Raw genomic sequence first — 23,237 nt, 5'->3', positions numbered from 1 at the left:
TTACATTTTCTCTTTCATTTTCAGCAACATTTCAAAATTTTGCTTTAAATTTGTTGACATTTGTATGTAAAAGTGGCTGTAAACTGTAAACCCAATCTGTTAAGAACATCTGGCCTCATCTGGATTTCACAGATAAACTCAACGGAACAAAAGTTCATGTAGAAACGTCTCGGCCGATGACTCCGACATCTGTCCTTTGGTTAAAAATGTCCAGTAAAAGCTGCAAAGTTCTGCAGAGTCCAGCTCTGACCCAAAACTCTGGTGTTTTTGCTGCAGCTTCCTCGGGGAGGAAGGAGGAGAAATAACCTCTAACATCTCCACTGCATTAATATTACAGGCTGCTGTCGGTACAATACGCTGGAATCTCAGCCTGCTTTAGCTTCTAAATAATTCACACAATAAAATCTTTTCTTTCTCTGCAGCTCTAAAACTCAAAGTGCAGCGAAGGATTGGATGAAGAACCGAGACGACCACAGCAGCAACCAGAACTGGTTCTACCGATTCATTAGAGAAAACAATCAATGTTTTAGGTTAAATTCACGACTTTCTGACACTCAAATGTGTTTTGGACAAGAATTACCCCAAAAAAAGACTCTTTCATGTTAAAGTGAAAACAGATTTTTACAAAATTATGTCAAATAATTAAAAAATCTTAAATGTAAAATAAGTGACCATGATGCTGCCACCACCATGCTTCACATCATGATGCTGCCACCACCATGCTTCACATCATGATGCTGCCACCACCATGCTTCACATCATGATGGCCTGTTTTTTTAGGGTTACAGTAAATGTCAATTCATTCTTTTTTCTAAAACTTTTACTAGATGCTACACATAAATTAACAAAATGGGGGACAGTAACAGTAAATTGTTCATAATATTACAGATAAAAACTGTTGAATTTTCTTTTTACAGTGTGTGATGACTGGAGCTGACTGATGCAAGGTGACTGCAAACTCAGTCACCTTCAAAAACACTGGAAATATTAAGTGTAAAAGTCTCTCCAAGAGACCAATAAGGTTTCACAGAATATTTAAAATAAATACATTTGAATACTTTTGGTTCTTGCTTCCCTGAAATTTGTCAGGTTATTCCACTGCTATCTGGAATATTTCAGTTTGATCCATGAAGGTGACATTTCTAGTGCGTCTTTGGTATCTTTGCATTGCGCGCTGCTGTGACGCACGATCCGTCCGTCCAGTGCAGCATCGGGACTGAATGAGCTGCAACTCAGTGCCGGTTTGGACAAATACGCATCCGCCAACTACCGGTGAGCTGTTCTCCTCGCATCCCGTCCTCCTGAAGTCTTCCCGGATCAGCCGCTTCGTCCGGGTTCTGTTTGGATACGGCGAAAAGAGCGAGAACTTGCGGACCCGGAAGGATTTCCAAGAAGGATTTAATAGAATCACAGACCAATTTTGCAGCTTTAACGTGCTCTGTAGGAGAAAAGATGCGTTTTGACTGATGGGAAATTAGCAGAAGAAAGGAAAAGAGGAAACTTTTCTCTTTTTTCTCGCTTATACGTTTTGGGCTTCGAGCGAATCTCAGACTGTGAAGAAATTTTCCTTCACACCGACTCAGACCTGTGGTTCTTTTACATCACATGAGCCTGTGGATGTAAGATTTTAAAAGAAGAAGAAAAAACTGCACTCAGCAGAGAGTTACAGGTTTTGGTTCCACCTCTTCCAGCTGAAACTCGACCTTCCGTCCGTCACGTCTGCCTGCAAAACCGGGGCGCCTCGAAGTGGAGTTGCCATGAGACGATCCAGATCCTAATGTGATGGGTAAGATTTCAGATTTTACAGACGAACCTGGGGTTACTGCGCTGCTAGGAGGAGTGGCAGCACGAAAACCCATGAAAAATGCGCTTTTGGAATGCGTAAAATGTGCCAAAACATCACCAAACCGTACCCTGAGCTGCTCAACCCCCAATGGAGACTTTTAAAAGTAAATTTCAGTAAATTGTAGTTAGAAATGTAAATTATTACTAAGTTTAAACAAATGTCTTGCAGGATTCTTAATTTGTAAATAGTTTTTTTTTTTTGCCATTTTTACGCACAAAAATCAGGATTGGAATCCAATCTTTCCCTGCAAACGAATACAATTGTGTCTAAAAGTTACACCATAAACTCTTCCACATTTAATCTCTGAAAACAAGACATGAATAACAGATTAATTAATGTTTTATAAAAACTCTGATGTATAAATTTGCTTTGAAAGTGCCCATAAATGATATTCTGATAAGAGTTGGCACATTTTGACGAAAAATGCTTAATTGATTGAGGTTTTCATGTTCAAGTCATTCATTTAATTACCTTTTCTGTTCATTTAAACCCTGATGAGGAGACACTGAGTTTATTTACTTATGTCTGGGCTAAAAATCTAATGTAAAAACTGAGGATATGACTTCAGTTTTCACAATTTTATCTCCAATTTCATCTTGAATCTATTTGTGGATCACCTATAATATAATATTCCTGATTCCTAATTTGGGTAAAAGGAGTCTGAAGGGTTAAAGGATAAAATTAGCTTTAATCTGGATTCCTACGGGTCTGAAAATGTGACTCAAACAGCAGTTTATTCCACATTTAGCTCAATTTCTTGTTGGTTTTGGTCTTTGAATTGAGTTTTCTGACATGAAATAACATCCAGGATATCAGTAAATGTGTAATTTAAACTCTCTGTGTGACTAAAACTGATTTCTTTTCGGAATAACAAGGTTATTTATGTGCAAATTAAACGAAAAAGTCATCAGGAACCTCTGTTGTCCTGCGTTATGTAACCTCCATCAGCAGGGAAGGAATAAATAAATCTGACCTTAAGCTTCACCTCTAAATGTCATTTATCTGCTCAGTGCTTTGTGTTCGCTCCACCTGGTGATTTAGACGAAGTTATCTGTAGGTTTAATGAGCAAATTTTACCTTTTTTCCATTAAAAATCAATACATGTTCAGATTTCTCTTCAGTCAACTGCAGAAAACAGATCTTTCCTGCTTTGTTTCAAGCTACACTGTTAAAATGGCTGCAAAATCACAGATTTTTTTACCAATGATTCAATAAAATATTAAACCAGACTCTGAATTTGCATGTCTAATGTAGAATAACATTAAAAAGCAAGGTATGACATATATACAGGATTTCAGGCCAAAGTTGCATGTAAATATTATAATAATATACAAGAATTGGTCTAAAATTACCAGTTTAATATTGTAATTATTATGATTATTTGTTTAATAATAAATCAGTTCTTACAAGATTTTTTTAACACAAAATTATACACTGAAGTTCAACTAATAATTTGCTGCAGTATTACCACTTCTTTTTAAAGGTAATTTCCTTGTTTTTATGCACATAAATATCCTTCATTGAACATTGAACATGATGGATGGATGGATGGATGGATGGATAATAGATGGATAATGAATGGATGGATGGATGGATGATGGATGGATGGATGGATGATGGATGGATGGACAATGGATGGATGGATGAGGGATGGATAATGGATGGATGATGGATGGATGAATGATAATGAATGAATGGATGGATGGATGGATAAATGCATGGATGATAGATGGATGGATAAATGGATGGATGATAGATGGATGGATCGATGGATGTTGGCCTTTCAGTGTGTCTGTTGCTTTATTTATGTTTGATGAATGGCTGTGTAGGTGTAAATGACTCTCTGGGCTCTAGGGTCGCTATGGAAACCCAGTGTAATTAACCAGTGATGAGTTGACAATGATGATGATGAGCAGCTCAGAGCATTTGGTCTGAGGTTTCCACCTCAGTCAGGTCATAGACTTTCCTCTTTAGCCTAACGCCTGACTCATCTGAAGGAGTTACTAGAAAGAGACTAGTGAGGGAGGCCACCAAGACATCTATGACTCCTCTGAAGGAGTTCCAACCTTCAGCAGCTGAGATGGAGAGACTGTTCATACAACAACTGTTGTCTGTTCTTCACCAGTCAAAGCTTTATGGAGACAAAGAGAAAGACTCTGTTGGAAAAAGCTCCAATTAAATCTGGACTAGAGTTCACCAGAAGACATGTGGAGACTCTGAAGACACCTGGAAGAAGGTTCTTTGGTCTGAGGAGACCAGGATGGAGATTTATGTCCATCAGACTAGATGATAGGTTTGACATCATCACAAACACACCATTCCCACTGTGAAGCATGGTGGTGGCAGCATCATCACATGAAGCACGGTGGTGGCAGCATCTAGCTTCTTCTGAGGTCACTACTCAGTCTTTTTTATTCACTCCAAAGCAATTAATGAAAACAAGCTAGATTTAAATTAGCTTTCTGAAAAAAAATAATTACCAAAAATTCAAATGTTTGTTCAGATTCTCTTGATAGTTCCATAGAAACATGAGTATTCCAACTTCAGTCCAAGAAGACGCTGGTTCCATTAAATTTAACAACCAACTTAACTCACCTATGCATGGAAAATTAGGCCACTTCAGACTCAGTTAGCTTCATTTTTGTCGTAAAACTTTAGCAAAACCTTATTTTTCTACATTTCCTGGATGCCACAACAGCACTGACAAGCTTCTGATTTCACCTGTTATTACAGTTGTTCAGTTGCTACTGATCATGAGAGCTGCGTTTGGGTGGTTTTGGTTCATGGAGAGCAGCAGGACTCCAGCTGGTGGGTTTCTGATCTGATGCATTTCGTCAGATGTTCAGAGGGAGTTTCTGTGTTTTTATGAAGCTTAAAGCTCCCAGACTCCCTCCAACCCTCGCCGGGCCGTCGCTGCTTTTACTATTCATCGGTGCACATTTTTTAAACGCTGATTTATAAAACATGAGGAGAATAATTTACAATCAGGGATGAGTGGTTTCACTGCTCTGTTTGACTCGTTCAGTTTCCATCCGTTGACACTTGTAATCCTCCAGAGTCCCTTTAGCGTTCTAATTTTCCTCTCCGGTCACTAATGCGTACTTAATTCTGGACTGGGACCAGATTTCCTGCATTAAACATGAAGGAACATGAATAATAAAATGCATAAAGTCTGTTTTATGTAATCTGAATCAGATTATAATCAGACTCTTTGACTCTTCCTCAGTCATGACACCTTTTTCTTGACTTATTTCTTCCTTTCAGTGCAGAAATCTCGTCTTGAACACCTTTTGTCGATGCTACAAACAGCTTAAACACTTTATTTCTTTAGTTAAGGACGGTTTTCTCTCCTCTTTCTTTAATGCGTGTTACGATGTAATGATGTAATGTAATGAGTTTCTGCTGCTAGTTTAATCGTCGGGTTGCTTTGGGAGCTGAACTCAAACGAACTTCCTCCGGTTAAAGATGGAAAGTGTTTAATGGGATTCGGTTAGCCGCTGAGATGCTAACCGCTCCCTGGAGGCTTGTTTGGATTTTCAGCTTTTAAAGAACTTGTCTGTGGAGCTCAACGCGTTCGTTAATGCATCAGTTGACTTTGAATCAATGTACAGCTGAGGAGAAAATTAGAAGTTGTGAGAGCTCTTCAGGGCCATCGGAAAGACGAGTTGTGGAAGTCTGTCCTTTGGTCTGATGAGACTAAACTGGAACTGTTTGGGCACATGGATGTTCCCACAGTTAAACATGGTGGTGGCAGCATCATGAGAAAAAAAAATCATGCTGACGTTTTGAGGGATAATATGAAGAAACCTGTGTCTAGGCTCAGGTCATTGCTGGGTTGTCCAACAAGACAATGACCCAAAGCATACGTCAAAAGTGGTCCAACAGTTCTTAAAGGACACCAGAACCAAGATCCTTTATCTCAATCCCACTGAGAATCTGTGAATGTCCATGCTCGGAAGCCAGATGGAACAATTTGCATCGGAAGAATGGGCCAAAATCCTTCAAGAGATGTGTGCCAACCTTGTAAAGAACTTCTCTAAGAGGCTGCTGTCAGTTGTGGCTCAGAAAGGTACACTTGACTATTAATGGCCGGGGGGGCAAATAACTTGGGCCCTCAATAGAACATCAATAGAACATCCGGATCAAACTTAGTGAACATTTTGTCTTTGTTATTTTGGAAACAAATAAACAGTCAGATGCCTGTAAAAAGGGAGGAGGCCCAGCACCACCTCTAATCACACTGGGAAATCCTAAAATAAATTAAAATGACTAATCCCAGTCTGAGGTTGCAGCACGTCATTAACTGAATATGATTTAGAATTAATTTAACAGATCTCTACATCATTCACCTGCAATCCTGTGGAACTCCTCCTTGATGGCTCTGACAGGTTTATGTCCAGGGAAAACCACAAAGATGGTAAAAGTCGTTTCAGGGCCAGACACACTTTTCTGACCGTCCTGCATACAGTTGTCTTACTGAAGTTTACTGTGCAGTAATGCTGCTCCTTCATCCACTGGATCGTTCATAAAAGGACATGACATTTTGACACATGGCAGAACTAGACTTCGCCAAAACTCACCTGATGACTGAATGAATGAATGAATGAATGGACGAATGAATGAATGAATGAATGAATGAGGAAATCAAACAGTGTGTGACTGAAAGAGGGCGGAGACAGAGAGAAACTCAAGGTTTACTGAAATAAACCTGGTTTTGACCAGGTTAGTTTCATAGAGTCTGTTACTATGGTAACTGACCGAGAGTTTAAGTTACCCCTCTTTGGGAAACAGGCTAGAGTTACCCCTCTGTCTCTGGTTTAAGTTACCCCTCTTTGTGAAACAGGCTAGAGTTACCCCTCTGTCTCTGGTTTAAGTTACCCCTCTTTGTGAAACAGGTTAGAGTTACCCCTCTGTCTCTGGTTTAAGTTACCCCTCTTTGTGAAACAGGCTAGAGTTACCCCTCTGTCTCTGGTTTAAGTTACCCCTCTTTGTGAAACAGGTTAGAGTTACCACTCTGTCTCTGGTTTAAGTTACCCCTCTTTGTGAAACAGGTTAGAGTTACCCCTCTGTCTCTGGTTTAAGTTACCCCTCTTTGTGAAACAGGCTAGAGTTACCCCTCTGTCTCTGGTTTAAGTTACCCCTCTTTGTGAAACAGGTTAGAGTTACCACTCTGTCTCTGGTTTAAGTTACCCCTCTTTGTGAAACAGGTTAGAGTTACCCCTCTGTCTCTGGTTTAAGTTACCCCTCTTTGTGAAACAGGCTAGAGTTACCCCTCTGTCTCTGGTTTAAGTTACCCCTCTTTGTGAAACAGGCTAGAGTTACCCCTCTGTCTCTGGTTTAAGTTACCCCTCTTTGTGAAACAGGCTAGAGTTACCCCTCTGTCTCTGGTTTAAGTTACCCCTCTTTGTGAAACAGGTTAGAGTTACCCCTCCGTCTCTGGTTTAAGTTACCCCTCTTTGTGAAACAGGCTAGAGTTACCCCTCCGTCTCTGGTTTAAGTTACCCCTCTTTGTGAAACAGGCTAGAGTTACCCCTCTGTCTCTGGTTTAAGTTACCCCTCTTTGTGAAACAGGTTAGAGTTACCCCTCCGTCTCTGGTTTAAGTTACCCCTCTTTGTGAAACAGGCTAGAGTTACCCCTCCGTCTCTGGTTTAAGTTACCCTCTTTGTGAAACAGGCTAGAGTTACCCCTCTGTCTCTGGTTTAAGTTACCCCTCTTTGTGAAACAGGCTAGAGTTACCCCTCTGTCTCTGGTTTAAGTTACCCCTCTTTGTGAAACAGGTTAGAGTTACCCCTCCGTCTCTGGTTTAAGTTACCCCTCTTTGTGAAACAGGCTAGAGTTACCCCTCCGTCTCTGGTTTAAGTTACCCCTCTTTGTGAAACAGGCTAGAGTTACCCCTCCGTCTCTGGTTTAAGTTACCCCTCTTTGTGAAACAGGCTAGAGTTACCCCTCCGTCTCTGGTTTAAGTTACCCTCTTTGTGAAACAGGCTAGAGTTACCCCTCTGTCTCTGGTTTAAGTTACCCCTCTTTGTGAAACAGGCTAGAGTTACCCCTCCGTCTCTGGTTTAAGTTACCCCTCTTTGTGAAACAGGCTAGAGTTACCCCTCTGTCTCTGGTTTAAGTTACCCCTCTTTGTGAAACAGGTTAGAGTTACCCCTCTGTCTCTGGTTTAAGTTACCCCTCTTTGTGAAACAGGCTAGAGTTACCCCTCTGTCTCTGGTTTAAGTTACCCCTCTTTGTGAAACAGGCTAGAGTTACCCCTCTGTCTCTGGTTTAAGTTACCCCTCTTTGTGAAACAGGTTAGAGTTACCCCTCTGTCTCTGGTTTAAGTTACCCCTCTTTGTGAAACAGGCTAGAGTTACCCCTCTGTCTCTGGTTTAAGTTACCCCTCTTTGTGAAACAGGCTAGAGTTACCCCTCTGTCTCTGGTTTAAGTTACCCCTCTTTGTGAAACAGGTTAGAGTTACCCCTCTGTCTCTGGTTTAAGTTACCCCTCTTTGTGAAACAGGCTAGAGTTACCCCTCTGTCTCTGGTTTAAGTTACCCCTCTTTGTGAAACAGGCTAGAGTTACCCCTCTGTCTCTGGTTTAAGTTACCCCTCTTTGTGAAACAGGCTAGAGTTACCCCTCTGTCTCTGGTTTAAGTTACCCCTCTTTGTGAAACAGGTTAGAGTTACCCCTCTGTCTCTGGTTTAAGTTACCCCTCTTTGTGAAACAGGCTAGAGTTACCCCTCTGTCTCTGGTTTAAGTTACCCCTCTTTGTGAAACAGGCTAGAGTTACCCCTCTGTCTCTGGTTTAAGTTACCCCTCTTTGTGAAACAGGTTAGAGTTACCCCTCTGTCTCTGGTTTAAGTTACCCCTCTTTGTGAAACAGGCTAGAGTTACCCCTCTGTCTCTGGTTTAAGTTACCCCTCTTTGTGAAACAGGCTAGAGTTACCCCTCTGTCTCTGGTTTAAGTTACCCCTCTTTGTGAAACAGGCTAGAGTTACCCCTCTGTCTCTGGTTTAAGTTACCCCTCTTTGTGAAACAGGTTAGAGTTACCCCTCTGTCTCTGGTTTAAGTTACCCCTCTTTGTGAAACGGACCCCAGATTCTCACATTTTGAAGCCACCAACCAATCAGAAACATCATGAAAGGATGCAGGACTTCTGTTAATCTCAGACATCAACTTCTGTCTGCAGGACCAGAAAGTTTTACACCTTTGAAGTCCTTTATGTTTAGTTTTTTGTACAGGATTGAAGAAACCAGATTTATCTTGCTAATTAATGAGCTTTAAAGATGCTTTACGACCATTTTTCCATCCTTTATGTGAAGCTGAACTCTCTGCCAGAAAGGGTTTCCCAAAAACATCAAAATTTAATTTACTAGCTAATAAAATCTTCCAGGTTGAGAAAGGAAGCAGCAGCCAAACGGACAGAAAACGTGAATCAGCGTCTGAATCTAACGTCTGTGTTTAATTTACAGCTGAAAATGGACGAGATCAGCAGGATTCATGGATAATGGAAGCTAGCAGCCAAGTTTTAAAGCTGTAAAATCTTCATCGTCTGTCTTCCAGCCTCCATCCATCTCTTCCTCCTCTTCTTCACTGTTGTCTCATCTTCCTCCTTTATCTTCTCCTCTCTGACCTTCTTCCTCCTCCTGTCATGATGATCTACACTGGAACAAAACTGCCTGTAAAATTACACTAAAATACAGCGTTGTTGTTTTGCAGCATTTTTACAGTGTTGCAGTTGTGATTTTTGCTATTTTTTTGTCGTTTTGTGACTATTTTTTTCATTATGGGTCTCATTTGTGTTGCTTTGTGTCTTGCTTGTGTTGTTTTGTGTCTCGGTTGTATTGTTTTGTGTCTTGTTTGTGTTGTTTTGTGTCATGTTTATATCATTTTGTGTCATGTTTGTGTTGTTTTGTGTCATGTTTCCATTGTTTTGTGTCATGTTTGTGTTGTTTTGTGTCATGTTTCCATCATTTTGTGTCATGTTTGTGTTGTTTTGTGTCATGTTTCCATTGTTTTGTGTCATGTTTGTGTTGTTTTGTGTCATGTTTCCATCATTTTGTGTCATGTTTGTGTTGTTTTGTGTCATGTTTCCATTGTTTTGTGTCATGTTTGTGTTGTTTTGTGTCATGTTTCCATTGTTTTGTCATGTTTGTGTTGTTCTGTGTTATGTTTATGTTGTTTTGTGACTCATTTGTGTTGTTTTGTGTAATGTTTGTGTTGTTTTGTGTCTCATTTGTGTTGTTTTGTGTCATGTTTGTGTTGTTTTGTGTTTCGCTCATTTTGTTTTGTGTCTTGTTTGCGTTGTTTTGTGTTTCGTTCATTTTGTTTTGTGTCTTGTTTGCGTTGTTTTGTGTCATGTTTGTGTTTTGTGTGTTTTTTGTCGTCTTTTGCGTTGGGTTTTTGTTTTGTGTCTTGTTTGCATTGTTTTCTGTCTTATTTGTATTGTTTTGTGTCTTGTTTTTATCATTTTGTGTAGCAACAAACTCCTGTTACAATTTGTCTTTGATTTTTGCAGTATTTTCTGACAGCGTGTCTTTATCTCCTGCTTCTCTCCTTCCTCCTTCTTCCTCTCCTTCCTCCTTCTTCCTCTCCTTCCTCCTTCTTCCTCTCCTTCCTCCTTCTTCCTCTCCTTCCTTCTTCTTCCTCTCCTTCGTCCTTCTTCCTCTCCTTCCTCCTTCTTCCTCTCCTTCCTCCTTCTTCCTCTCCTTCCTTCTTCTTCCTCTCCTTCGTCCTTCTTCCTCTCCTTCCTCCTTCTTCCTCTCCTTCCTCCTTCTTCCTCTCCTTCCTTCTTCTTCCTCTCCTTCCTCCTTCTTCCTCTCCTTCCTCCTTCTTCCTCTCCTTCCTCCTTCTTCCTCTCCTTCCTTCTTCTTCCTCTCCTTCCTCCTTCTTCCTCTCCTTCCTCCTTCTTCTTCTTCTTCCTCTCCTTCCTCCTTCTTCCTCTCCTTCCTCTCCTTCCTCCTTCCTCCTTCCTCTCCTTCCTCTCCTTCCTCCTTCTTCCTCTTCTTCCTCTCCTTCCTCCTTCCTCCTTCCTCTCCTTCCTCTCCTTCCTCCTTCTTCCTCTCCTTCCTCTCCTTCTTCCTCCTTCCTCTCCTTCCTCTCCTTCCTCTCCTTTGTCCTTCTTCCTCTCCTTCCTCCTTCCTCTCCTTCCTCTCCTTCCTCCTTCTTCCTCTCCTTCCTCTCCTTCTTCCTCCTTCCTCTCCTTCCTCTCCTTCCTCTCCTTCGTCCTTCTTCCTCTCCTTCCTCCTTTCTCCTTCTTCCTCTCCTTCCTCCCTCTTCCTCTCCTTCCTCCTTCTTCCTCTCCTTCCTCCCTCTTCCTCTCCTTCCTCCTTCCTTCCTCTCCTTCCTCTCCTTCCTCCTTCTTCCTCTCCTTCCTCTCCTTCTTCCTCCTTCCTCTCCTTCCTCTCCTTCCTCTCCTTTGTCCTTCTTCCTCTCCTTCCTCCTTCCTCTCCTTCCTCTCCTTCCTCCTTCTTCCTCTCCTTCCTCTCCTTCTTCCTCCTTCCTCTCCTTCCTCTCCTTCGTCCTTCTTCCTCTCCTTCCTCCTTTCTCCTTCTTCCTCTCCTTCCTCCCTCTTCCTCTCCTTCCTCCTTCTTCCTCTCCTTCCTCCCTCTTCCTCTCCTTCCTCCTTCTTCCTCTCCTTCCTCCTTCCTCTCCTTCGTCCTTCTTCCTCTCCTTCCTCCTTCCTCCTTCTTCCTCTCCTTCCTCTTCTTCCTCCTTCTTCCTCCTTCCTTCTTCCTCTTCTTCGTCGCTGCAGGCTGTTGATGGAGAGGATTTCGAATGTCAGCCGGGACAGTGGTCATCGCAGGAGGAATTCTGGCTACAGTCATCTTACTGACCATCGTCGCTGTGCTGTGTTTATGTAGGTTGCAGGTACGACTCTTTGAACTCGTCACCACACAACTAAAGCTTCACAGAAAAAAAAACAGCTGAACGTGTTTCATTCAGAAGCACGTTGTACATAGAAATCTTCACCACATTAAAAGATATCAAAGTCAGTCGACAGGTGGAGTTTTCTTATCAGTGCATCGTGTTTCAAATATGTCCTAACACTGTAAAATATGTCTTAATGTTCGAAAATACTTCTTAACACTCGAGCTTTTTGTAATTTCTACAAGGAACACATAAAAAAACGATGTATTCTGTAGAAAATACCTCTTAATGTTAGAAAATGCATCTTTAAGATAGAAATCTATGGAAATGCCACCTGTCCTAAGTTGTTTCTCTGGTCTCCTTTAACGCAATGCCTGATGCTACATATTCCTTGGGTAGTGACGTTTGGCTGTACGCTACTCTTCCTGGTGCATTGTGGGATACCTTGGGTGACTATCTAACAGCTGTAACTAAACATTTGGACAGACTTAAACATGGGGAACACAGGATGTAATGACTGATTCAGCTCTGATCTTTGGCTCTTCTGTGTCCAGAATTATTCAGTCCCTCCATGAATTCACGATGTTGTGATCGCATGAATTCAACCAATCTCTGCAAATTCTGCATGACCTTGCAATTTTGTCCAATCACCACAACTGTTTCGCAATTCTGGCCCGCCTCCCGTGAGTTCTACCAATCATAGCAAACGTAATGCACGTACATCACCGAATTCACTTCCTGTTTATGGTTTGAAGATGCAGACACGTCCCATTCTAATGTCTCTCATTTACCAACAAAACCTACTGCTGAAGACCATGAAAAACAATTAATTCCCTGATGTTCTTCACCAAAGTGGAAGTAAACAGTTTTACACCTGTACAATATTGTGGTGGAATACAAAAAAAAAAAAAGATTGATAAACACTTTTCTACCATGAAACACATCAGGAGAACGTCTGAAACTAGCAGACCACAGACCAGATAAACCACTGTGATGGAAACTGTAGCATCCAGATCTGTTGGAGCTCTGAAAGAATGAAGGGAAGTTAGATTCATTATTCCACCAAGGAATGTGATTCATTCCATAGTAAATGATCATTTAGTGCCTTCAATCTACCAACTACTTCATGTTAAACCAGTATCTGGCTGCTGCTGATTTCCCACCATGGTGTGCCAGATTTTGTATAAATGGGTTGGAGTGTGAAAGAGTTAATTTCTGAATAAATATTGTCAATTACAATGTTGAAATATGTTCTACAAGCTGAAAAAAATGCAACTTTTTAACAATTGTCACTGTCTCCCGCAATTTCATCGCAACAAATACGCTTAAAACATCGCAACTTACGTCTCAATTTTTTAGAAAAGCTGCTGCGAATTCAGGCATTTTAGGACAAAACAATCTGGAAAAACGCTGTGAAATCCTGGAGGGACTGAATACTGTGTGTATTACTGTGTGTGTTTCTGTGTGTATTTCTGTGTGTGTTTCTGTGTGTCTTTCTGTGTGTGTTACTGTGTGTGTTTCTGTGTGTATTACTGTGTGTGTTTCTGTGTGTTACTGTGTGTGTTACTGTGTGTTACTGTGTGTATTACTGTGTGTGTTACTGTGTGTATTACTGTGTGTGTTTCTGTGTGTATTTCTGTGTGTGTTTGTGTGTCTTTCTGTGTGTGTTACTGTGTGTATTACTCTGTGTTTCTGTGTGTGTGTTACTGTGTGTATTTCTGTGTGTATTACTGTGTGTGTTTCTGTGTGTTACTGTGTGTGTTACTGTGTGTTACTGTGTGTATTACTGTGTGTGTTACTGTGTGTATTACTGTGTGTGTTTCTGTGTGTATTTCTGTGTGTGTTTGTGTGTCTTTCTGTGTGTGTTACTGTGTGTATTACTCTGTGTTTCTGTGTGTGTGTTACTGTGTGTATTTCTGTGTGTATTTCTGTGTGTATTACTGTGTGTGTTTCTGTGTGTTTCTGTGTGTGTTACTGTGTGTGTTACTGTGTGTTACTGTGTGTATTACTGTGTGTGTTACTGTGTGTGTTACTGTGTGTATTTCTGTGTGTTACTGTGTGTGTTACTGTGTGTATTACTGTGTGTATTACTGTGTGTGTTACTGTGTGTGTTACTGTGTGTATTACTGTGTGTATTACTGTGTGTGTGTTACTGTGTGTGTTACTGTGTGTGTTACTGTGTGTATTATTGTGTGTATTACTGTGTGTGTGTTACTGTGTGTATTTCTGTGTGTCCAGTACTACTGCTGTAAGAGGGAGGAGTCTGAGAAGGGGGAAGAGGAGGAACCGGAACTCGCCACCATGTCGCCGTCCCGCCCCCTGGCTCTGTCGGCCCCTCCCACGCCTCCCACGCCGGACCGCTTCAGCGACGAGGCGGAGACGTACCCTCCCACCTTCCTGACGGAGGCCAACGGGCCGGCCAGCTACTCGCCCACGCCGCCGCCGCCGCCCCGCAGGTGCCTGCGCTCGCACGCCTTCTGCCCGTCCTGCGCCCGCTGCTCGCTGCCTTTCTACCTGCAGCACCCCGAGAGGCTGTGCAACGGCGGGCGCAGGGTCAGCTACAGGACTGTGCAGCAGCAGGACCTGGAGCTGCCCGTGGACCTGGCCAGCTTCTACCACAAGCTCAACCTGATCCGCTCCGTCACCATGCGGGAGGTGGTGACCCACAGCGTCAGCACCGACGTCTAGGAGCCTCGTGGAGCCGCTCCGACTCCGAGGATCCGTCCACGAGCACCGCTGCAGCTTTAATGCAGGCGGCCACGTTGGCGGCGGCGGCAGCGGCTTCAAAGCGACTCAGTGAGCAGAGGAAGCGTCCGAACGGACTCGAACTGATCGTCTTCTGTTTCCGACTTTGTGTTTGCTAACCAGCTAGCTAGGTGGCTAATCAGGAGGCGGTTTAGAATCAGAGCTTTTCGGCGAATCTGACACAGATTTTGTTCGTCCAGCATCGATGAGACGCTTCAGAAATGAAGCTGATGTTGCTGTGAGTCCGACGTTTGGACCAAAACCAACAAATAACATGTTCTGATGTTCCAAAAACATTTCAGTTAACTTTATTTAAGCAGGAATAAGGTTCACTGACATCAAGAACCTTTTCACAGCTGAAAAAGAATTCTGAGAAAGTTCCACAAAGTTCTTGAGATGTTTGCTGTCTTGTTTATGTTCCCAGAATGTTCTTGAAACATTTCTTTAATTGTGCATTGAGAACGTTCTATTCGTGGTGTAAAAGAATGTTCTCAAAGGCAATGTCCTAAGAACATCACAGGCCAAAATGTTCCACCTTTGTTTATATTCTAAACATTTTTTGAACATCAGTTGGGGAACGTTCTTCTGTTCTTACGATCTGACGACATTCTCCAGACATCCTACAAAGGTTAAAACATTCTGTTTTAGTTCAGTTTTAACTTCAATGGAACATATATCCTTAAAATGTTCCTTGAACATTGGATTGAAAGTGTTAAATTCCCAACTTGTATGCAACGTTCCCCAATGTGGGAACGTTTCCTGCTTTAAATTAAGGTTAAAAGTACGTTAACGTATCTTGAAATCACATAAATATGAGTAAGAAGGCATCAATGACTCTGCAGAAGTAGAGTTTATTTGAATTTATTTAACCCTCCTGTTGTCTTCATTTACGGGCACCAAAAAATATCGTTTCCTTGTCTGAAAAAAATCCAAAAATTTAGCAAAAAAATTACCCAAATGTACAAAAATTTGCAAAATCTTCAGGAAGAAAATTCCAAAAATTCCTTGAAATTTTCCCTTCAAAGTTTTATTTAAAAAAAAAAAATCCCCAAATTTGGCAAGAAATAAAGATTTTAAAAATAAAAACAATTAAAATTGTAAATATTTTTTAAAAATGAATAAAAATCTTCCCAAAAACATCCTCAAATTATCTAAAGTGATTCCATATATATCAGTAAAAGTTCTAATATTTTCTTTAAGAACATTCGGAAAAAAATCTACCAAAATCCAGCGAATTTCGCTGGATTTTGGTTGATTTTTTTCCAAATGTTCTTAAAGGAACATTTTTTAACACTTCTTTTTTTCCACCAACAGGAATTAAAAAGACTAACTTCCTGTCTGATATAGATCTGTAAATATGATGGAAACAAACCAAGAACTGTTTAATTAATCAGAAAATGCTGAAGATTAGACGCAACAGACAAAGAGTTGAAGATTTGACTCCATAATTTATAAAAATGGAGCCAATAAGCATCTTTCTGGCTTCAAAAACCTCCAAAAGTCACATCACTGTCGCACCGTTTCTTCGTTATAGTCAACACACCGTGGATTAATCCGCCGCTGAAAGTAGTCCCAACAGGTGAACCATTTTCTCCAGAGTCCATCTGTTTGAGGAGACTTTTTAAAATTTGTTTTTGAACTGAATGCAGTTTAAAATGACTGTAGCTCCTCCAAACGTCCTCCAGTTTCTTATTACTTCATCAGGACTCTTTGGTGTCGTGTTTGTAGACCAATTAGTTTTGTTTCTCTACACCAGCACGCAGTTTGACTTGTAACGTGATTAGTGCGGTAAAATATCGTATTTTAGTTCAGATTGTGATCTTTTCTCGGCTTAACTGAGAAGTTTTGATGCTTAAACTTCTCTGAGACGCTGGTAACTTCAACACAACTGCAGAATTTGACGCCCTGAGATTGAAAACCGGTTGGAAACAGAGCAGCAGGTCTTTGACATCAGTAGAAATTAAACGGAACAAAACTGTATTTCAGTCAATGAAAAGATGCCTTGTGCTGGACAAAAAGGGTTGCAAGAAAGAAACAACTGTCAGATTTGTTAAAAAAAAAAAAAATCACAAAATATGTCAATTTAAGATTATTTTTAAAGAATTTTTGCTCTTCAAAACTGAGATTTGCAGCGTCTGAGTGGCTACATGGCGTCCAGAGGAGAGAATCCTTTGAGGTGTTTTGATTCTTCAGCGTTTTATGTCTGTTTGAAGTCTTTTTTCAGTCTTTGTTAGTTTCTTTTCAGTCTTTTTAGCCTCTGTTTCTCTCTTTAAGTCTTTTATAGTTTCTGTAGGGTCCTTTTTTAAGTCTCTTGAGATTTGAGTCTTTTTTAGTCTCTATCAAGTCTGTTTAAAGTCTTGCATCTCTTTAAAGTCCTTTATTGCATCTGTCAAATCTTTGTAGTCGCATTTATGTCTGTTTTAGTTTCTGTTACATACTTTTATAGGGTTTGTGTCTATTTTGAGTCTTTCTTAGTCTTTCTGAGTTGCTTTTAAGTCTATTTTAACCTCTTTCAAGTCTTTTTTTAGTCAGTTATTAGACTGTTAGTCTCTCTTTCGTTTCTGTAGGGTCTTGTATCTAGTCTCTTTTGAGTCTCAAGTCTTTTTAGTCTCTATCAAGTCTTTTTTAGTCTCTTTAGAGTCTTGCATCTGTTCAAAGTCTTTTCTCAGCTTTTTTCAAGTCTTTTTAGTCCCATTTGATTTTTTTTTGTCTGTTACTTTTTTAGGGTTTGTGTCTGTTTTTGTGTAATTTTTAAGTCCCTTTTGAGTCTCTTGAAGTCATAATATCCATCAAAGTTCCTCTTCACAGCTTCAGATGGATGTTATTTCTGTAAACACATTGTTGGTTTTGGTCTTTTCAAGGGGTTTGTTTGTTTCTTTTTTAGTCTCTTTAGAGTCACATCATTTCAAGTTTTTTTTAGACTCTTTCAAGTCTTTTCAAACTCCTTTAGGTATTTTTTTAAGTCTCTTTTCAGTCTCGAGTCTTTTTTAGTCTGTATCAAGTCATTTTTTAGTCTCATTTAAGTCTTTTTATAGCCTTTTTAGCCTCAGTTGAGTCTTTTTGTAGTGCTTTGTCTTTTTAAGTTTCCTTTATGTCTCTTTTGAGTCTCTTCAAGTCATACTATCCTTCAAAGTTTTCCTTCACAGCTTCAGATGGTATTTCTGTAAACATATCGTTGGTTTTGGTCTTTTTGTGGGATTTGTTTGTTTTCTTATTTGGTCCAACTTGAGTCTTTTGTTGCCTCTTTCAAGTCTTTTCAGACTCCTTTGGCTCTTTATTAGTGTCCTTTAAGTCTTCTTTGAGTCTCTTTCAGTCATAATATCCATCACAGTTCCTCTTCACAGCTTCAGATGGAGGTTATTTCTGTAAACACATTGTTGGTTTTGGTCTTTTCATGGGACTTGTTGATAAACTAAAAGTAGAGCAACACCAGCCTTGTTCTTGAAGCTCAGAATCAGACTTCTGGAGATGAATTGTAGGTAGAAACAGTAGCTTCTGAGTAGAAACTAACTTTTCAGTTCTAGTTTTAAACGCAGCAGAGCAGGACTTTGTTCCAGTGCTGCAGTTTCTCTATATGTGGGTCCTGTGATGGTTTATTATCTCTGCTCTCAGCTCTCGTAGGAGGCGGTCGCACTTTTCCTTGCTCCACTATCTCTGTTCCTCCCTACCCTCATGTCTCCCTGCTTGCTGCATTTCTTCGTCTCGTCTGTCTGACTTGGAGCGATCGCTTGGCACTGGACCTTCGAAACACCGATCATGGAATTGATTAACTGGTCTCTCAACGCAGTTGACAAGATTGTCGCCACAAAGAGCACAGGCCTAGGGGAGCCTACCTGCCCGGATAGGAGTTTTGCCTCTGGTTACGTGATGGACGCCTGGGGGAAGTGGAAGGGATCATGTGCCTGGCACCCCTATCCGTGGAGGATGTGGAAGATGTTTATATATTCGGATTTATGATGACAGGCCTGCTGATAATTGGCTTGTTCACTGGCCTGAGCTTCTGGAAAATCAGGAAGACCGCAGACAGAAATGACGTCCAAACTCTGCTGGTCTATGCAAACGATCGGATCACGGCTGCCGATGCTCGGTATGACGAACTCAATCGTAAGATGAACAATTTGTTTGGTGTGACTGTTGATTTGAGTCGCAGATTGGAAGCCATCAGGGTGAGAATCGCTACAGCTGGGTTCTAAAATTGTTGAGAGCAGTAGGGAGAAGGTGAAATTACTTCTCTCCCGCCTAAACTTGAGGATAACTGATTACATTCTGGCGCCCCTGGAACAATAACAAACTCCTCTGGAAGTTTCATGACCAAGAGATAGCTCTCCTACACCCCCCCCCACTTTCCCAAGGACACCTGTTGACTTTTGGACCGGGCCAACCGAGGACGTCTCCATAGCAACCTGCTGTGTTATCACGCTCCCACCCTCGTAAGCTGAGACACCGGAGGTCTGAGACGGAAGAAGATGGGCTACACGCATACACAAACATTCAGACTCATGAACTGAGGACTGAGCTAAACATTCACACACACATTCCCATATCCCCCCTCCCCCCCGCCTCCACAAGCTTTCCTCACTATACACAGGAGCCAGGAATCCATGCACCTGCACAGGAACCGGCTAACTGTGTGGTGCTCCCCCCTCCACCTCCCCACATCCTTATCCCAACTATACTTGTCTAACGTCATGCTTTGCCTGTTTGCGGGTTTGTTTTTTTGTAGGTTCCTTCTCAAATTGAATTTCCCAACATTGGAGGTTTCATTTGGTACAACGAGCCTTTTTTTTCTTTTACCCTCTGCTATCCCTACCCAGATCCCAACATGTCCTTTTTCTTTTTTTCTTCAAGAAAGGTGCGCGCAGCACTGTGCAGCAGCCGGAGCTGTGATTGGCAGGCAGCTCAAATGAAATTTCGTTGTATATGAAAATGTGCAATGACCAATAAAGATTGATTGATTAACCACACATCTTCACTTTATGCAGATTTCAACCTATCGATGGATGTTCACATGTTAAACTGCACAGAGTGTCTGGTAGCTGCCACCTTTATCTCCCTCACACTGAACACCATGTAAACTGTGTTTTCTGTTCGTTATCTGCTTCCTGCTGAACCTCAGCAGCTGTTTTCACTCATCCGGCCTGAATTCAGTCATTTTATCTCCACACAAAGTCCAGCTCCAATCACCCGGACAAAGTGAAAACACCTGAGCAGGTAGCTCACCTGTGCATGATGAGAAACACTGCACCTCTGATTACAGCCTACAGTCACTTCTTAGTCTCTTTTAAATATTCTTTGTCTCTTTAGAGTTTTTTTTTTGTCTCTGCTAGTTTTGGTTAGTCAACTTTTTGTGTTTAGAACCTTGTGTCTTTTTAAAGTCTCTTTTAGTGTATTTTGAGTTTTTTTAGTCCATATCGAGTCTCTTTTAAGTCTCTTTTGAGGTTTTTCGTCTCTTTTTAGTCTCATTTCAGTCTTGTTTTTAGTCTCTTTTGAGTCTTTTTTTAGTTTCTTTGAAATATTTTTTAGTCCTGGATTCTTGTGTCTTTTTTATGTCTCTTTTGAGTCTCTTCTGAGTTCTTTTTCATCTCTTTTTGGTCTTTTTCTCATCTCATTTAAGTCTTTTTAGTCTCAATTAAGTCTTTTTTAATCTCTTGAGAGTTTCACATCTTTTTAACATCTTGTTTCAGCCTGTTTGCAAGTTTTTTTGTCTATCTAGTCTTTTTTTAGTCTCATTTGAGTCTTTTTTTTAGCTTCTTTCGAGTCGTGCGCCTGTTTAAAGTCGTTTTTCAGCCTCTTTCAAGTCTTTTGATTCTCATTTGAGTCTTTTTTTTATCTCTCCAGAGTCTCGCATCTTTTTAATGTCAGTGACTATAAAATGTAGTTGCTGCAGAAACACACTTCTTTTAACAACATACTAAAAAGGTTAAAGGTTTGTGACATATTTTATGAACACAGAAACTGCAGTGAAATGTGACAGATATTGCTGGTATTATGACATTTTCTCATTCTGTTTTGGAGATTTGTGCATCTGAGGAGCTGTTTTAACATTTGATAACTGCCTTTGAAGATGGAGAATTGAAATTTTACCATTAGGCTCATTTTTATTCCAGATATCTGTAACGCAGGTGTCCTGAACTTGATTTTGAGATCATCGTTTCTTCAGACAATTAAAAAATTCTAAACTGTATTTAAGTGAATATCAACATTCTGCCCAGTACAGTTGTCCTAAACAGTGGAGTTACCTGTAGAGATCAAAAGTGCTTTTTTTTACCAGGATGTAAATATGTTTTTTTCCGCTGTGAAGTTGGACATTTGAACATGGATTTCTATGGGGATTGACTTGTCTTTAGAGCCAGCATCTAGTGGACATTTATGGAACTGCAGCTTTGGCACTTTTGAATTCTTCAGCCCCAGATGTTGCCATTTGGTTCCAATACCTGCACTACTAGACTATATAGTACACCAGAAAAATACTCTACATCCCAATATGTAGTACGTCAAATGCAGTGTGCCAGGAAGACCAGAACTATTTTCTCCAAGAAAACCCAGACAGATGATGCATTTATAAGCAAGACGGTCAAAGCTTCAGGCGCAGTATTATGACCAAGTCCTAGTAGTACTTATACTCAACGTACTGGAAGGAAAAAGAGAAAATATGAGGTTTGGTCACTGGTTGCAAACGACATCATCAGTGCAAGAAGGCAGCAGCGGTTTCCAGGATATTTTAGTTTCATTTCCGTAGAGCTGCCATATTGTCCATCTTTGTAGACAGTATGTTATGAAAAATTTTTTAAAAATTAAAAAAACAGTACGCCAACATTAGCTTTGAAGCATTTTAAGCAAAAAAACAAGACACTTTCTCAGAGCATGCAAGGTAAAAACTGGGGTTTATTTTATTGGATTTACTAATCTTGGGTTTGTTACTTCAGAGACCAAATTGTATAATTTTATCGCTCTTGTTAAAAAAAAAACTTTGACTTTAACTGTATTTTTCAGCAGCACCTTGCCTCTTTTTATTACTTATTTAAGAGACAAGATTTAGAATTTCATAGAAAATGAAGATTTTATCTGCAATATTGAGAATTTTGTTCAGTTACTATATTGTTAATTTCAAACAAACGTTTCGTTTGAAGGAGCTGAAATTCAGCAGAACATGAATGAACCACTCAGATCATGATCATCTGATATTATATGGGTGAATTTGTTTTTAACATGTTTAAGTTTTACATGGATAAAAGTGCTTAAAAACTAAATGAGTCACTGCACAGAGTTTCTGGTTGAGCCACGTTTGTGTTCACTTGTGTACATTTGTCAGCTCACGTCGGGGTTGTGTTGTGATTTTATCCTTTGTATCTGATGATTTGTGACTATGTGAGAGAACTACAGTTACTTTTAAGGGCTTTTCTGAAGCATTCAATGATCCAAAGACTGTGATTTCTGAAAGACGTTTTCTTGCCTGCAGGCAGAACTTCATCTAACATTGGAGGAGTTTTGCTCCAGCGTGAGCTTGTGGCACGTTTAGATGAAATTTTACAAACTTCACTTCACATCGGTAGAGAAAGAACTCGACTCCTGGACTTGTTTTCCTTTTGTCACTGAATAAACGTACAGTAGAAGACTTCTCGGAGCAAACTTACACTGTAACTTGAGGATAACGTGTGATGAAATAGTACGCTGCTAAGATAAATAAACAAAAGGACATATGCTCAGTTTATTCTGGTAGGTCCACTCAGAAGATGAGTGTTTGTCTCTGTGTTTACAATAAAGCTGTGTTGAACCTCAGACGTTGTATGAAGGATGAACAAATACTTTTTTTAAAAGATGAAATTTTTACTGCAGCAGTTAGCGTTTAGCTAAGGGTTCAGTTCAGATAAGGGCCCTTTGAAATTACAAATGAACTGCGAGGTTCCAGTCTAACTGACATTTGTGCATTTAAGTCAATTCTCCCGGAATTACATACAGTCGTAAACAAATTCACAAATACTTGCAAAGACCACGTATATCATGGCAGCCATCATATACATGGTCAGTGCAAACATAGCTTTGTCACAAAAACAATCACACATTTTGGTTCCATACATACATACAGCAATTTTAATGTTTGGTTTTGATGATGTAGAAAGTTGTCAATCAAATTTTCTTAGTTTCATGGCCTCTTAACTTCTCCTGAATGATTCTAGTTGACTACAGCTGCTGACTCCTCTGATCCAGTTTAAATAGAACCCATTAGATCCACTCATTAGACTCACTGACAATAATAGCAAAGTCTGAAGTCATTTGTGGCAAAGATTAAGACAAATCTGCACGCATTTTGGATTTAAAACAACTCCTCAGTGGAGTCTTCATTTAATTAAATGTCCAGATATAAAAAATGCCTGTCCTGTCAATGCATAGAGCCTCAGATTAAAGATGTTCCTGATGCTTTGGTGGTTGAATCAAGTCTTTTATTTATTTTAGAGAAGAAAATTGTTATTTTCATTTCCAGTCAGCTTCAGTAGTTGATGTTTTTATGAACCTGAAGTGCAGCAGATGAGATGCGACCAGCAGGGGGGGTCGATGGTCAGTCTGTGTGAAACCCATTTACAGTGCTAATAAACTGATGCTTGGTTTGACTGGTTTGGATCAAATGAGCCTCACTGATTTCAGCATCTTCAGCTTCACTTCCAACAGAAGAAAAAACTACAATTACTTTAAGTTATCTTGAATGATTTTTGAATTATTTGGGACACTTTTGAATTATTGCCCCTTGAAAATGGAATCCAGTTTTTCTTGCTATTTTGATGCAAAAATGTC

The 23,237-nt window shown here is 40.4% G+C and overlaps 1 protein-coding gene across 1 annotated transcript; it reads left to right on the top strand.

Moving 5' to 3' along the window:
* The first annotated feature begins 1,091 nt into the window (after positions 1–1,091).
* On the top strand, positions 1,092–23,056 carry LOC111584985 (protein FAM163B). The gene is made up of 3 exons (XM_023294356.3): positions 1,092–1,786; positions 11,587–11,702; positions 13,941–23,056. Exons 2-3 carry the CDS (start codon positions 11,610–11,612, stop codon positions 14,388–14,390), a joined length of 543 nt encoding a protein of 180 aa, XP_023150124.2. The 5' UTR covers positions 1,092–1,786; positions 11,587–11,609; the 3' UTR covers positions 14,391–23,056.
* The last annotated feature ends 181 nt before the right edge of the window (positions 23,057–23,237 follow it).

This window comes from Amphiprion ocellaris, chromosome 6 (genome assembly GCF_022539595.1).
Source record: "Amphiprion ocellaris isolate individual 3 ecotype Okinawa chromosome 6, ASM2253959v1, whole genome shotgun sequence".
Taxonomy (NCBI): Eukaryota; Metazoa; Chordata; class Actinopteri; family Pomacentridae; genus Amphiprion; species Amphiprion ocellaris.
The sequence above is the reverse complement of the archived record's forward strand: the minus strand, read 5'-3'. Positions and strand labels throughout refer to the sequence as shown.

Coding starts and splice junctions, on each gene's coding strand:
- LOC111584985 (XM_023294356.3), top strand. CDS start 11,610: ATGTCAGCCGGGACAGTGGTCATCGCAGGAGGAATTCTGGCTACAGTC. Junction 11,703..13,940: donor TGTGTTTATGTAGGTTGCAG/GTACGACTCTTT, acceptor CTGTGTGTCCAG/TACTACTGCTGTAAGAGGGA.